Source organism: Lithohypha guttulata (assembly GCF_036872675.1).
Source record: "Lithohypha guttulata strain CCFEE 5908 chromosome Unknown scaffold_9, whole genome shotgun sequence".
NCBI lineage: Eukaryota > Fungi > Ascomycota > Eurotiomycetes > Chaetothyriales > Trichomeriaceae > Lithohypha > Lithohypha guttulata.
Window position 1 is genome coordinate 212,617 of NW_027042758.1, and position 16,707 is coordinate 229,323.

At 48.9% G+C, this 16,707-nt stretch overlaps 3 protein-coding genes across 3 annotated transcripts; 1 reads left to right on the forward strand and 2 right to left on the reverse strand.

Moving 5' to 3' along the window:
- Window positions 1-2,838: 2,838 nt before the first annotated feature.
- RPL31B (60S ribosomal protein L31B) lies at window positions 2,839-3,607 on the forward strand (the record flags this gene model as incomplete). The annotated part of the gene is made up of 4 exons (XM_064902738.1): window positions 2,839-2,852; window positions 2,904-3,003; window positions 3,216-3,290; window positions 3,395-3,607. 4 exons carry the CDS (start codon window positions 2,839-2,841, stop codon window positions 3,605-3,607), a joined length of 402 nt encoding a protein of 133 aa, XP_064750877.1.
- A 1,731-nt stretch (window positions 3,608-5,338) lies between these two features.
- LTR64_008425 (uncharacterized protein) lies at window positions 5,339-9,591 on the reverse strand (the record flags this gene model as incomplete). The annotated part of the gene is made up of 2 exons (XM_064902739.1): window positions 5,339-9,401; window positions 9,479-9,591. The coding sequence occupies 2 exons, from the start codon at window positions 9,589-9,591 to the stop codon at window positions 5,339-5,341; spliced, it is 4,176 nt and encodes a 1,391-aa protein (XP_064750878.1).
- Window positions 9,592-11,235: 1,644 nt separating this feature from the next.
- Window positions 11,236-12,186, reverse strand: LTR64_008426 (uncharacterized protein; the record flags this gene model as incomplete). Its single annotated transcript, XM_064902740.1, has 3 exons — window positions 11,236-11,262; window positions 11,318-11,645; window positions 11,699-12,186. The coding sequence occupies 3 exons, from the start codon at window positions 12,184-12,186 to the stop codon at window positions 11,236-11,238; spliced, it is 843 nt and encodes a 280-aa protein (XP_064750879.1).
- Window positions 12,187-16,707: the final 4,521 nt, after the last annotated feature.

Below are 16,707 nucleotides of genomic sequence, written 5' to 3' on the forward strand. Positions count from 1 at the left end.
GATCAAGCTACCACTTTTCAAGCTCGAGCAGATCGTAGAATCATTGCAAGCAGCTCCGAGGTAAGCAGGGTATCGGCACAAAAGGTATACTCCTCGCGGGCTTCCTGTGCTGCCGTAAGCAGATACTGGCACATGACCGACCTTGAGAGCAACAGTCCTCCTCGTTTGCCTTTCACTCGAACCTGGACATTGCAAAGCCTAAAGTATCCTCTCAAAGAAGACTACGTTCAAGACTTTATTGCATCTGACAGAGTTTGTGCGCCGGACATCCGACCCCAGTATTACATCACACCTTCACCACCGGCCCGACTCATTGAAACCAGCCATCATACTGCGATCAATCAGATCTGAAGTCGTCTGTGAGGTGAAAGGCTGTCAGCACATCGTCGAATGAGCATCAAGCATTTATCATGCACTTCAAATCATGGCGCTACTTCACTCCATAGATCTCCTGGTGCCTGACCACGACTTCACGCCAAACCGTATTCTAGAGTGGTGATGGTCTCAGATTCTGTTAACTATATTCGTCGTCGATGAAAGTCTACCTTGACCGGATTCAACTTAAGTAGAGTCAAAGAAGTGGAGGCAATGATGCTCTCGGACGTCGACCGTCACACTTTGGATTTAAACACTAAGTCGACTCCATATAACACCAAGATGTCGGGACGATGGATCAAGTCCTTCGCATCGCGACAAGGTTGGCATGTATTTCATCAGAATTGCTGGTTTGGCCCTGTCGCTTACTGTTACTTCTACCACTGCTCAACAGTTACTTAGTAACCGATACGGCCTTGCAGGTGTGAATGCGGCATACGACTATGTCATCGTTGGTGGCGGCACTGCTGGTCTAGCTGTAGCTTACCGCCTAGCAGAAGATGGCTCGAAGACAGTAGCTGTGATCGAGGCAGGTGATTTTGCGGAACTAGAAGGTAAGAATCAGTGTCGTTCCAGCATACTGCTGTTAATATGGTGCGGTCGACCCGGAGAGCGCAGATACATTCCCTTTGACTGACTGGGGATTTCTTACGAATCCTCAACAAGGATTGAATAACCGTGCATTGCATTGTGGACGTGGTAAGATTCTAGGTGAAAGGTTCGTGAGGAAGTCATAATCAATATTAAAGCCCTACTGACTACCAATAGTCCGTCGCAAAACGCTGGGACCTATAACCGCGGCACAATCGGATCGTATTAGGCATGGGCCAACGCCGTCGATGACCCGAGCTGGAGCTTCGAAGAACTCCACCCCTATTTCGCTGGTGGTTGCAATTACACAACGGTCGATCCTAACAACACTCACCGATCCGCAAACTCGAGTTTCATTCCAGTACTTGCGAACCCAGATGCATCAAACGTAACCGGTGGTCCGTCGCATCTCTCGTTTCCCAATTTTGCCCTAGGCATATCTACGTGGATGCAACTGAGTCTGAGAGCTCTTGGTTTCCCAGATCAACAAGACTTTCTTAGTGGCCATCTACTAGGTGCTCAATACGCTCCAGTGACGGTCAGCCCCGAAGGCCAGGTACGCAGCTCGTCCGAAGAGTCATATCTAACAGCAGCGTTTAACAGTCAACGCCAGAATCTGAAAGTGTATACGCATACACTTGCCAAGCAGATAATCTTTGACCACAACAAGAAAGCGACTAGGGTACAAGTTTACAGTGAAAGGGGTCAACCCTATCTCATATCTGCGACACGCGAAGTGATTCTATCAGCGGGAGCAATTCATTCTCCACAGTTATTGATGGTATCAGGTACTGGCCCCAAAGATGAACTTGCGAAATTCAATATTTCTGTACTCGTTGATCATCCAGGTGTTGGACAGAGTATGTGGGATCATCTCGACTTCAGTCCAACTTACCGAATAGACGTTGAAGGCTTGACTGCGCAGTACTCCGACTTCAATGCCCGTGCAGTGCAAGAATACATTGCTAATCACACTGGAATCTTGATATCCCCGCGAGTCGCATTCAGAGGATGAGAAAAGCTTCCAGTCGCAAATCGAGTCAATTTCACTGCCAGTGCAGAAGCAGATCTAGCTCAATTCTTGAGTGACTGGCCAGAGGTCGAGTATGAGATTACTGAAGCACCTCTAGGTGTTTCACCTATTCCTGCAGCTTATGGGGCTGCCATTGCTGTTCTTGTAGCACCGTTAAGTCGAGGCTGAGAACTCAAGGTATAGTATCATGGTAAGTTCGGTCACACCACTAACGAACCTACGGTTTCTATGAGCTTCAATCAGCGCTGTGTCGATAGGACTGACTTGTTCAGAGGGCCCAATACACCGAAGCCTTTCGCCGCTGCTGGCAGGGCGGATAGATTATAGTCCACCTTCCACGGCCAAGGACTCCAGCAAGCCGGTCTGAAAAGGTGGACACTTTGCGCAGAGAAGATGTGGTAAGGCCAATGACCCGTGTTATCGCCATGATGACGTGCTGTGTATGTTGAGGTGTGTCAACGGAAGCGAGACTGGCAGAGTAGAGAAGACCACAAGGGCGTGGTATACCAGATACCCACAAGCTTATTGTCCGAGTACTCTGCGGTCAGCCAACGATCACGACTGCTGATCAGGAGAAGCTCAGATTCAAGACTACTGTACTATGCCAGAAAGATCAAACTTTTCTTCGACTTTGTCCTCGTTTGCAGCGTAGAGTTCAAAATTCTGGGACCTGTACGAAGACCTTGAGGCCTCAGGCAACTAGCCCCTCTTGGCGTAAATCTTGGCGGCCACAAGCCTGATCGCGCTTTCCTGTCGAAACTGCGTCCTGCGACCAACTTTTGCTTGTCTATTCCTGTCGCAAACTTCAACCTCATTGTCACCACTTCAATACCGCCAAAATGGTCAAAGACAAGTACGTATCGCGCTTGTGTACACATAGGTATAGTGATACTGACAGATGCAGGCCATCAACCCAGCCAAAGAAGACCACGCCTAAGCGAGCTGGTCGATCAGCCATCACTGATGTTGTCGCTCGAGAGTACACCATTCACCTTCACAAGCGGGTATGCTAGTCCTCAATTCTCTGCCACAATCGAGCTTCAGAACACGACTGTGGCGATCATACAAGAAAAGATAAAGAAAGAAATTTCAAGAGCTGGACCAAATATTTCCTTTCCACACAATCAGTTTTATGAAGTCCACCCGAATGGCTGAGAAGTTTCTTTTGAACATGCAGCATTTTGGACGGAAGACTGATCGATCAATCCGTGATTAGGTACATGGCATAGCCTTCAAGAAGCGAGCTCCACGAGCCATCAAGGAGATCCGAAAGTTTGCGACAATTGCAATGGTAAGCCAAACACATTTCCTCTACACACATCCTAGATTCACTCCGATGTCCTACCGTATCTCTCCCATCTCTTTCCAAGTCCGTGACTAACCCATTTATCCCAGGGCACAAACGACGTCCGTCTAGATCCTCAACTCAACAAGAAAGTCTGGGAGTCGGGCATCAAGGGTGTTCCATTCCGTCTCCGAGTCCGGATCAGCAGAAAGCGAAACGACGAGGAAGGCGCGAAGGAGAAGCTGTACAGCTATGTACAGGCCGTAAATGTCAAGAAGGGTGGTGAGAAGGGACTGCAGACTGTTGTCGTTGAAGACTCTTAGACTCAAAACCAGAGCACTGGCGTAGCATGAGTCTAGCGGGAGTTGATTGCTGTTATGATCGCTGCTGGCTAAACAGCCAAGCCTGCACTTAGTTGTGAAGGCGCAGACGAAGTCGGTACATTGATCTAGCCTTTGCTGTGATCTTCCCACATCAGCAGTGCGACGGTACGGCAAGACGTGATCGTGATCGTGATCAAACGAGGTGGAAGACAGCGTAGCCGCCCACGACCATACTGCAGAGATGAATGGCAAACTTACACTAAGGAACAAGTTGCACAAGCACAAGCGCAGAAAGAGTCCTACGGTGCGCATGCACGAAATGATACCCCATGCCGCATATCTTTATTTTCAATTCCTTTTCATTCTCTTTGCCATCTTTATGATCATGTTGATACTAAACTCAACGTCTCCTGCTGTATTGCAGTCCTGGTTTTCTTTCACCATCTCATCAACTCTTTTCCTTCATCGATCATGCTGTGGAATTTCAACGACCAATATCCTGTGCGCATCTCTGATAATTGCCAAACCAACCTAGATCGCCATGCGCCATGTCACTCTTCCTGTAAACAACAAATATGCCATCCAATAAATTTTGTTGAACATCAAACACTTTGGAGAAGTCTTGGACAGAAGTTGCCGCTTGTAATACTCTACACCAACCAAGAATCAGGTTGTTATGTCTCTTTCAAACACTACCGACCACAAATAAACCATACTTTGCCATTTTTTCTTATTCGTTACAAATCTGGCGGCACTGATTGCTCCCAGGCGTGCTAAAATCGCATACAGCGAGTGGAACGCAATATACAACATAACAATACAAAGTCATGGCGAGCTCAGCTCATTACGTGAGGATACCGTATCGCGTCTGTAAATTCACGCTAGACTCTAGTTTGAATATCCTTCTTACATTTTTATACACGTTCCAAAGAGCAAGCATGCTTTACTACCACACGTGGCATGCATGATTCTGAATCGACTCGCTTCGCTGTACACTTTTCCTGATCCTTCCTGCCATGCTATCCTGCTTGCTCAATGGACATTAACTCCTGAGCTGTCTTGCTGTAGCTAATCAATTTAACACAGCGCCGCATCTCCCTCCATTTCCTGTCATAGTCACAGCTGATCGCAGGTGTAATGGCCAGCAAATCACACAGTCAACTTTTATAAGAACCGTCGTTTGCATCCAGTGTTCCTGTCCACACAATAGTCTGAATCTGAACGTCACACAAACGTCTTCACCACCTCCAATTCTTCTCTCCTAGCACGCCACTTTCCTGCCCTCGCCACAAGGGACTTCACTATAGTGGCTGTTGCGCCCTCGCCACAAGGGTCTTGACTCTAAGTAGTGACTGCGTTGCCTCGATAGCAGAGGACTTCACTTTGAATAGCTATCAATCACGTCTGCGACGTGTCCGAGCGTGCTTCGAGACATAGTGATGTTCTGCCCCGACCGGAAGGGACTTTACTGAACCGGTCTTTTTGGTGTAATGATGGGACGTGCTGTGTAAACATGTCTGTATACAGGCGTAAGTGTAGAAATTCGCCGTGAAAATCGAGATGGCGGTGGTTGAAGGAGAGCGGCCCTATCATAGCTGTTTGTGTAAAGCGATGATATGTGACGCTGTAAAGTTTTCGGGAACAAGACAAGCCGGACCAGGAAGGACAAAATCAAGGAAACGCTCATTCATAAACAATCTTCACGATGGCGAGTTTGCAACCACGCATTAGCTAATTTGCTTTGTTGTTCTCGCAGGCCTTCGCCATCTCATCTGCTTTCTCTTTCGAGCCTACCCTGATCAGAAATTGACCTAGCTGTCCATCTTTCTGTCCCTCGACGCTGGCGAGGAATCGAACGGCGCCTTGCTTGCCTGTGGGTTCACTGGCGTACCGGACACCAGAAATCAATCGCGTGTTCAAGAGCACATTCGCGCCAGGTTCTGTACGGAACACGATTCTGCACTTGTTTGTGTCATTATGTTTGAGCACTCTTACAAATCCAGAACCAATCTTATTCCAGCCAACAATAAACTTTGTGTTTTCAGGTAGATCAGATTCGTTGTAGGAGCGTGATAAAGAGGCTTTCGCCTCGAAGATGGCGGACTCATCCTCTTCCCCAGCATTGGCTGATTTCAGATCGAGTTGAGGCTGAGAAGCATGTTCGTTTGTATCTTCTGCGTCAGTACCAGATAGATTTGATTCTGCTTCAGATGGAATACCGGGACTCGAGCCACGTGAATTCAGACCCGAAGATGCACCGAGATGAGAAGCAGCGGAGAGGAAGCCTGGCGCTGGTTTAGAAGAGTCAGCACTCGTTGATGGAGTGCCGAACGAGAACCCGACAGAGGCACCGTTTGAGGTTGCTGCTCCGAAGAAGCCACCTGGAGTGCCAGTAGAGGTACCAAAGAGTGGTTTACTAGTCCCCTTAGCTGGCGGGGTGGCTGCCGAGACTTCAATGGCAGGAGCGGCTGTATCTTTCTCTCTATCTGAGTCAGTTGAGGCACCGAACTTAATGGGAGAACCTTTGGTCCATGTGTTGTCTGAGCCAGAGAACGATTTTGTGCCGCCGAAGCTGGATGCAAAGATATTGCCACCGTTGCTGCCGGCTTTCTCTACGTTAGCAGGCTGCGGCGTGGTTGGCCTTGAGCCAAATAGTCCTTCACCAGGAATCGGGCCTTCCCTCAAAGGCCCGCCACCAAAGACACTAGATGAGTCGCCGAGAGTGGCAGGTTTTGTCGCATTGAAATGAAACGTGGTAGTAGGTACAAAGTCCTGCTTTACCGTGGCTGGAGTGAATGGTGAAAAGGCCGGCTGATCTGGAGAGGATTTGCCTATATGATCGAACATCAGACCTGGCTTGTAGTAGTCTTTTCGAGCTGATTGCAGAATTGGCTCATCATCGACTTTCTCTTGGTGAGCCGGCTTCTCGACACGACTGAAAAGAGATTCGGCCTTTGGAAGATCTGGAATCGGCTCTCCTTCCTCCTCTTCTGCATCCTCAGGGAGATCATCGTCAGCTTCTTGTTCTTGTTCATGTTCGTCATCACCAGAGTTGCCAGAACCTTCGTGAATAGATTCTGTCCTCACGCTGCCATCGTCGTCGTTCTCGATAGAATTGACAGGCTCTCTGGATTCGCTAGTGACAGACTGTGGCGCAGCAGGCGCTGTGTTGGAGGCAAAAGCAAAAGGTGAATTTGATCGACTTGTAGACGCACTAGGAATAAAGCCAAAACCACCTTTTGCAGCAGCCTCAATCTTGGCTTTTTTAGCTCGTTGAGCTTCTTCGTCTTTTCGGGCCCACTCGTCCGCATCGTCTTCGTCAGAGTCAAAGTCTTCGGATTTTCGCTTCTCAGCAGAAGTCCTCTTGAGCTGTGCGGCACTCTTCTCGGCTTTCGAAGCGAACGCGCTTGCAAAGTCGCCAGCAGCAGCACCAAATTTCGGGACCTCAAATTTCGATGGCTGAGGAGCAGACTTTGGAGGTGAAGAAGGTGGTGTCGTGGATTTGGCGGGTGTCGAGCCAAACGAGGGTGATGTCGTGGCTCCTGGGATCATATTCTTGAATAAATTTGCAGTTGCAGAATTTCCTGTGCTCGCAGAGGTGGAAGTGGTCGCAGGTTTAGGACTCGGCACCGAGCCAAAAATGTTGGAAGCTGTAGGAGTTGGTTTTGTCGACTGTGCGAAGATGTTCGATGTCGTCGCGGCAGGTTTTATCGAGCTACTGCCGAATATGTTGTTGGATGTTGGCTTCGAGTTGGCAATATCTCCACTTGGCTTCGTCTTCTTACTTTTTGCATCGTCTTCCTGCATATCATCGACATCCGTCGCCTTTCTCTTTGACCCGGCGGTCTGTTTTCTCATAAACTGTACAAGTCCGTCACCAATGGCCTCTCGATGGTCAAGATAATTCTGAACTAGACTAGCGAAGTCCTGAGTGTCGACATTTGCGCTAGTGACGGACCTCTGGAATTGCCGGTTGAGTGCTTTCAATCGCCAATTCTCATCATAAGACTTGTACTTGTCTGCGTTAAGGTGTCGTGGGATGGAGGGAGGACCTTCGGTAGAAACAGCTCGGCTAATTTGTTCAGTTGCAGATTGAGGTTTTTGCGGTTGAGTAAACTTTGGCTGTACGGGTTCTGAAGGACCTGGCACAACACCGGCCTCTCTAGCCATATTTTCTCGAGCGGTCGATGTATTGAACAGACGCCTCTTTGCAGGTGGGGCATCATCTTGTGGTTCGAAAGTTTGCGATGGCTTGAAAGGCGTTGACCCAGCATTTGTGGTATTCGAGCCAAAAAACGAGGGTACTTTCTGGGACATCTGTTCTTGTGTGCTAGACTCAGCCGAAGGGGTAGGCTTGTTCAAGTTGAAGAGACTGATCGTGGAGGTTGTAGGAGGTTTTGGCGAGAAAAGACCACCACTGGAGGTGTTGGGAGTTGACGAGGGAGAGTTAGATTGAGCCATGGCAGCTGGCTGTTGTAGTGTAGTAGCAGGCTTAAGGAACAGCTCTGTTGAGGGAGAGCTTTTTGGGGCATCTGAAGTAGTAGTAGCTGGCTGGCCGAAGCTAAACAACGGTTTTGGTTTGGCAGCATCACTATCGGGGACAATATCACTCTTCTTAGGAACAAACAGAGTCGCGAATGGGTTCTTCGGCTGTTGCGACTCTTCACCTGGCTGTGGCTCATTTGTAGTCTTGGTCTCCTGCTCTTTCGATGGTTCATCAGCAGGTGGTGCCCGGCCAAATAGCGACGTTGAGGAAATGCTCTCTGCTGGCTTTGACATTGAACCGAAGATGTTGTTTGGTGGCTGCGGCGTAGATGTGGCAGACTGTCCAAAGCTAAAGAGAGGTTTTGCGGGTTCAGACTGTGGTTGAGGGGCAGCATCAGCGGGTTTCGCGAACGAGAATAATGACTGTGTAGGCGTCGAAGTAGAGGTATCAGGTGTGGCAGATTGGCCAAAGCCGCCGGAAGCAGGCGCAGGTGAACCAGTAGTCGAAGTATCTGTTGTAATATTTCCAAACGACGCAGTCTGGCCGAAGCTGAAGGAAGGTTTGCTCTTTGGAGTGGTTGACTCTTCCGGCTGAGGCGTGGATGGCTTGTTTTCGACCACCGTCGTTTCTCCAAACTTGAACGTGGGAGCTGGAGCTGGAGCTGGCAAAGAGTCCTGGGCGGTAGTCAAAGTACCTCCAAAGCCGCCGAAAGTGGGTGTAGTCGAGCCTGAAGTTTGACCGAACAGTGAAGGACTGACTGCGGCGGAAGTGCTTTGACCGAAACTTGGTGCGAAGCCATTTGTTTGCGGTTGTGAGCCGAACAGTCCAGTTCCTGACGATGCTGGTTGTTCCTGCGCTTTCTGGCCAAACACGCTGCTTCCTCCTCCAAAAGCATTGCTGCCACCCGTGGCTGGTTGAGATTGACCGAAACCCCATCCGTTTGTGGCGGGTGCAGATTGAGACGTGCTTGATGCAAAATTGAAAACACCTCCACTCTGTTGTGGTTGTGAAGAATTCATGGAATTTTCTTGTGCCATCGCTCCACCATTTGCACCACCGTTACCGTTGAGGTTCGTAAAAGGGTTCGGAAAAGATTGGTCCGGTCCATTCTGCTGGCTGCCGAAGTTGAAAGAGGCATTTGGTACACTAAAATTAAAACTTTGCGATTGTGAAGGTTGTGGGAAGGACTGAGACGTGTTTTGCGCGCTTCCGCCCAGCTGAAAAGGCGAAGACTGCGATTGACCACCGAATGAGGACGAAGAGGTCGGGGTTGTCGATCGGCCGGTTCGTGATTTAGGCTGGATGATTCTGGGTGGTCGTCAGTATTTGTTGTCGCACGGGTGACCGTGACTGGCAAACAAAGAGAGGGGCGGGCTTGTACTTACTTTCGACGCGCTTGCTGTGCAGCGGTCGCCATGGTGCGCTGTTCTTCTACACCACCTGAGTTGGGGGTAGATCCGTGTTCTTTGGTGATATAAAGCTCTGCTCCCCGTTTCATGTTCTTGGTTGAATTAGACCCCAAATCGTTGCGGGTATGGACATTCCCTGCAGTATTCAATTGGTATTTTCTTTCAAGTTTCGATGGAGTGGAGATTTTGGGCGACGACCATTTCGATGCTGAAAGGTCTTGTTGTCGATGGTTTGGCCGAGGAAGAATGGAAGACTCGAAGGTGCGTCCTGACGTGCCAGCGATCGCACCTGCCAGCAATACAGAATTTGGGTGGAGCTGCCAGCCAGATACCGACTAGCGTGCCTAACAACAATAGTACCCCACTTCCACCAACTCCTTCTGCAGTTGCCAAGACGTTCTTCTCTTCTATGGTCGAGCACAAAAGGTCAGATTGTGGGTTGCCAATATGGGAAATACTCAAGAAAGACGACTCATGCATAAATAACAAACCTATCGAGTCTTGTCAACAACATGTGTTTCTAGACCCGGAGTATCACTATCGGACACTGTTCGCATCAGTCCTGGTCCTTTTGCAGCTGAGCGCAACCCTCAGTACTTCAAAGTTGCCGTGACAGCCCACTCGAGCTGTGCTCCGCCTGACCTTTTCACTATCCTCTATTCTTGCACTTCATCATTAACACTAAGCATTTCACTTGTCCTTCCACGCGACTCTTGTGGGCTGTGACCGACCATGGCTCACCTTGATACCTATGCCGATGTAAAAGGTCTAGTCACATCATGCAACCCGATTTGACAACGAGTTAGAGATGTCCTTCATCCTTGTTTTGCAAGATCTACGACACGAGATTAGCAATACCAACATGGTTCTGCTCGAGTGGCGAAAAGTGTTTGGAAGGGATGCGCGCGAGTCAACGAAGCACGTCTATCTGGTCGCCCTTGAAGATCCAACCTCTCTCGCGATTAAAGTGATTCCATTATCTAAGTGCATTGAGAATTTTGGCCTTGTTTGCGGAAAGGCTGTTGCGACTCCAAGGCGAAAGGCTCCCACTTACTGTCATTCGAGCCACAAAGCGACTTAGAAGCCCTCTCCAGAACGTCTAGGAAGTTACACGATGCCATTTCTTTAATCATACAAACCTCTCTGCGATTGATACTGCGCTTGTATCTTTCGCTTTCTGCAAGAACCAGACCATTCTCCCTGATAAGAATGAACGACAAGAGACTCTCAGGAGACGCACCAGATGAGGTAGCTTCGTCCCAGCCCTACTCACGACGCATGAATGCAGGTTTCAATGAAGTTGAAGCCATGTATACATACAACGGTAGATTGCCAAAAGGAACGTAGGCCGAGGCATACGAGATGCCGACCTCTTCAACCACAACTTCGAAATCGACTCATCGCCAATAGACAGACACGCAAGACTGCAATACCCGTAAGCCAAGTATGTGACCTGGAGTGCTTACCCTTCAGGCGTAAGTGGACCCAGGCCCTATAAGATCTCCACTTCTGGACAAGAGAAGGCGAGTCCTTCGAAGTTTGCCATGGACGGTTAACAGCGCAAACTGGTACAACTATATACTCTCTATAAAATTTCTTATATGTACAATCCCGAAAGCTACCATGATCGAAACTCAACTCTACACTCTAGCGTTCAGAAAAGCAAACAGACCTAATAAAATGCTCTAGCCAGCTACGTTTCTCACTGTTCACTCACAAACTGAGCGTTCGCCTTAGGCATTCACTTCATGCAGCCAAATCTACCCCGAATTAGCAATCCGACAAACCACCACGAAAGGTATAGCTCGAACTCACCTGTTGGATCTCCCTGGCCGAATATGTTCCGACTCCGAGAATCTCTTGCATCTGCCTCACACTCGTATACAAAATGTCCCTCGACACAAACCACTGCAAACCCTGGGTACAAGGTGGTGTCGTGTAGCTCCCCTTGTACGTCCAGAACTTAGCATAATCTTTCACCTCGCGAATAGCCAAGTATGGATCTATCTCGACATTCTGTACAGTGGAGTCATTGTTGAAGTAGATAAGGGGTTTTGGAAGCTGTGCGAAGAACGGAGAGTCGAAGGTGCCAGCCTGGATAAGAACCCCAATCACGGCACGCGCGGTGCCATTAGTGTTCACGCTGAGAGTGTCAGTATCTTTCATATACCAGTGCCGTTGAAGAGGAGAACTTACTGCACGAAATGCATCTCCGCATGAGTCCTTACCCCGTCAACCATATGCTCACTAGGGGTATGCATATGCCACCCTGTCAAAAACACTCTTTCTGTTGCTCTTCCTTGGCCCTGAATCTCCATGCTCGGCAAGCCCGAAAAGTCACCTTCTGGATGATAGAAATTGAATGCTACCCCGTGGTCCCAGTTATACAACTCTCCTTTCGCCTTCTTATATCTATCGAAAACAGGTGTTGTCTTCTTGGAATGACCTTGAGAACCGGAAAGGCCGATGGGGGACTGCTGTGTGCCATTATGGCAGAGCGCATATTCTACGCGAATCTCGGGCCAGTTGAATGAGGGATAGGACCAGTCTTTGGTGTCGCCTTCTTCGGCGCGGATGGATAGATGATTGGAGTGGTTGTGCTGAGGGGCAAAGTAGTTCGTATGGTCGATGCAGCTGAGCACGGAGGTGATGGTGCTAAGCAAAAGGAGTATGTGAGTAAGCATGTTTGTTGTTGCTGTTGATGATAATAGTGACACTAATGATAGAAATAAGAGAAGATGTGATCGAGGTACTGGAGCAGAAATCAATGAAGCTCGGCTCTTTGAAGCTGTGGTTGTCTGACTATGCTGAACTCTATGAGAGCTTCTTCGACCGTGTCGTCGTGAGTCTTATATAGACCATCATGATGTGTGTGTGGTTACTTGAACGAGGCCATGCGATGTGATGAGATGGTCACCACCTCGAGACGAACACCACATCAATACATCTAGCCACGATAACACTGACAGTCCTAGCCTCAACGATACGAACGCCACCAGGCGTTAACAAAGGGGAAGATCTGCCGCCAGCACAGTCTGGCTGAACGAGTGAGTGAAGAAATCATATTGAGAATGTTATCGCCCAGACCACAGGCTGGAACGAAAAAGTTCATTTTTCCGAATGAGAGTCTGCTATCGATCGGGATAAAAAGCCGCCATATCTGGCTAATCACGAAACAGTGAGGATGGTATGTGGCTAGCAGAACTTAGCTGATAAGGAGGAAACCACTGCATCAACCTAGACGACCGAAGCAGCACGTTGAGGATCTGCAACATGGAGCTGGATGAACCAGCTTGGGCGAGATCGAGCTCGAGGTTGACGGGTCATAGCATACAAACTCCAGCATTTCCTCGCTCCTGCGCAGTCCTGTGCGCTCCCACCTCATGTGCTCACCACCGCCCAAGCCGAAATGTATCAGATGTGCTCTGCTGTGCTCTCTGATCAACGGAGAATTGGAAAGCACTCCGGAGAGCTAATTCTTGCGCGAGGAAGTCCTACACAGCCAGGACCAGAGTGATGGTGGGCGCGACACCATGGAGGCCAGATGGGCACGACTCGTATCGCATTGCACTTCTCGCGAACCTCATTTTCGCGATTGCCTGGTCCAGAAAAGGAGTACTGCAAGCCATGCAGGTCGTAATCGCTCTGAGAGTCACGGGATCGTCCTCGAGTGACGAGCTCGACGACATGAGTGGTTGCAGAGTCAAGGCAGCTAAAGCTTAGCGCGTGGTCTTGAAGAGTTGACTGGCCGAAAAAGCGAGCCTGATCACTCGGACTTCTGGTTACCGCTAGAAACGATTCCATGCTCGCGCTCACGTATAGTCGGATGATACCGTCTGCCAGAGATAGGGCTTGATGTTAGACGAGCAGGAGATCAAAGTGGAAGCAGATGATATGACTTGTCCAGATCGACACATACATAGGTGTTCAGCGATGCATACTTACCAAATCAAAGTGCCAAGTGGTGGCCCCGAGATGCATGATGTGGGCATGTCAGTTCAAGCAAATTGACGAAGTCGATCACAATGCTTGGTGATCATTGGTTTCCGTACTCGGCACCAACTCATCTAGGTAACCACACACCTAGCTCTTTGACACATTTTGACATCTGGTCCTGTGTCCGGACTACGTTATTGTCTCCGAATATGGAAGGTAGCACACCGAGACGTCAGAATAAGTAGCCTGGTGCCAGACTGTCCAAAGTTGGACGCCAAGAGGAGTGGAGATGATCGAACAAGAATTCCGAAGAATGCGATCGTGCGCGGCTTTTTGTAGATACTGTACTAGAAAGCAGAACGAAGGCTTTGTCAAGAGGATGCATCCGTTCTTGTAGGGGTATGTACACTGACGCTTGGCGACGATCTAGGTGAGTGGTCGGAAACCTTGATGGAGCGGAGGCATTTTGTGCTTCTCGCTTGAACATCCCAGAGTGGGGGAGTGTAAGCGATTACCAACCGCTACTCGATACGCGATTGCCAGACAAGCATACGCCAAGGATATGGGATCTACAATGTCCGCTTTGACTTCGCCAATGCTCGGCGAGCGTGGTTCCAAAAAAGCTTCACGTAGACACTGTTTCACGACATAATGCGAATATCAGCTTTTAGCATCGATTTTCCTTCACCGAAGATCAGGCGCACTTGCCACTTCCGAGAATGTGCTCTCATTCATAGGGGAAAATGGCGTTCACCAACAGATTCTTACCCCCTTTGGTCGCAATAGTCGAGTAGGATGCGCACATTGGACAACTACTTCAGCCTGGAGGTGTAAAACTGTCTTTATTTTTGGCAACTCGATCGTTATCGCAATTGTCCGAATGCTTTGGTGCAGTATAAGGCGAAACACTTCCGATGCACGATATTCTCCTGTCACCAGCCCTATTGGCCCACGAAACAAAGGAGGTCTGGAAGTCAGTACAGCTGATCTGAACGCAAAAGGCGGCTGACAGATATCCTCCTTCGAACACTTTGAGGACATTGGCGCCTGCGACTTCCAAACATGGAAGAAGAAAAAGAGGACACGGGAAGAGAACGACCGAGCGAGATCGCCGCAATCAGAAGTTATAGAGGACCTACTTATCTAACAATTAAGACAACGCTTTCCCATAAAAGCGCTTCAATAAATTTATCCTACGTGAGCAGGTGCGAAAACAAGTGCTCGACACTCGATAGGTCAGTGCTGCGCTAGAAGAACACGCTCAGCTCTATAGCAGAACAGCTTGTCGACTACAGTATCATGGCGTTGTCCTGTCACTTGTGAATTCATCGAGTCTTAAAAATGAACCATGACGCAGCAGGATACAGACTGTATGGATACCTGTTTCAAAAGCTGCCAAATCCCAGTACAATACGGACGTCAACTTTTGTCCTTAGAAGGTCGAGCAGTATGAAGCGACTAGTTAAGAGCCACGTATATGAGGGAGATGGATGCATGGTGGACCATCAAGACTTCTTCCAGATCTTCTCAGAACGATAAGCTCAACTGCAGAAGATTTCCCAGGAAGAATATCTGGTTGCAACTTCGAGAACGCTTAAAGGAAGCTGAGTTGTGTTGGCTTTCCATGCTCCCCAAGCGCCAGGATCTTGTCACATAAGAAGGCGGAACACGTGGCAGCCGAGCTTGAGTATAAGCGATCCTAGATCTCCGGCTTACAGATGGAAACAGCTTCTGCATGTCGAAGATCTGCCCCTATATCATTGGTCATCATAAGCCACCTCTACATGTCCGGATATCGGTCGCAGCAACAGACTGAGCATGGGACAATAGACTTATGAACGTGTATACTCACATAATCTATGCACTAGCCAGCACAAACAAGCTCAGTCAAATGTAGGCCTGTGTCGTCAGCCACTATACGAGAGACTATACGAGAGACTATAATTCAGAGCGAGATAGCTCGTTAACTGGATTTGAAGTGCCTCATGTAACAGAGAAACGATGTGCAATCACAAGCTCAACGTTGAGTATCAGCAGCAATAGCAGTCCGCGAGTTCATTATGTCCAAGCACACGATCTCAGACGTGGCATCTGTGCTTATTCCTTGATCCTTCGCATTCGTGGCCGATTACGACAAGATACAAGCACTGCTTCATTCTGGAAGCCACAGAGCTCAAAAAATTGATCTTCTTACTGCCAACAACGGAACTTGTCTCCCACGAGCCACCACAGCAAACGGTATTTCACACATTCAGGAGGGTGTCGTCTCAGTGCTCGAATCCAGCACCGTGATTACAGCACTACACTCTTGCGCTGGCATCCCAGGCTCATGCGCGATCGAAGGCCTTGCAACAGTCAGCCGCAACAAGGCAGGTAAGCCCACAGCTGTATCCGGCATTCCCCACATTGCTGCATCTCTACCCGAAGTTGGCGGAAACGCACGCTCAATTATGACCGCGCATGACGCCATGCCTGAGCCATCCAAAACGGGGTTTTCGAGCCAGTACATGCCCGCTGTTCCTGCTGAGTTGGTGCCGATGGTTTTCAATGACCCATACGACCCTGATGAGATTTTGAAGTATCACGACATGATGGTATTGCAAAGCAGTGATAGCTATAGCGGGCAGGTGACATATGCGGGCTGGAAGGATGTGCCAAGTACGTTAACTATGCCCAGTCAGGATACGATGATTCCGGACAAGGTATCGGAGTGAATGGCTGAGCGGACTGGTGGGACGGTGAGTGTTGGGAAAGAAGAGGGTGCGGGACATTGTGTCAATGTTGGTCGACCAGAGGTTGCGGCTAGGAAATTGTTGAAGTTTTCTGGGAAGGGACGATAGGCAGGAGCCAAAGGACGAATTTTCTCGATGTAAACGTGAGTGAATGTAAGAAAAAAGCAGGACAATTGGGATTCGTGCGTCATTGCGTGTTCGCCAGTATGTGAATTTGCATTATCGCGCAAAATACCCAGTCATAGGTTTGTAGAAGAACTGCGTACTCTGTGCGAACAAACGATGGCCGAATGATAGCCATTGCTACTGGCTAAAAGATATCCTGTAACATTAGTGCTACTCAACAGAACCATCTCAATCTGATATTCTGGAGGTTGAAAGCTGAATGAAGGGTACGTCACTTAAGCTTTTATGTCGCCAGTATACGCTGGCTGAATACTGGTGTTTGATTTCACAGATCTATGTATACATCACCACCTTTCATCTGGTTGAGCTTTCAGAACATGGAAAGCATAGAAATTGTCGGATTACAAGGTC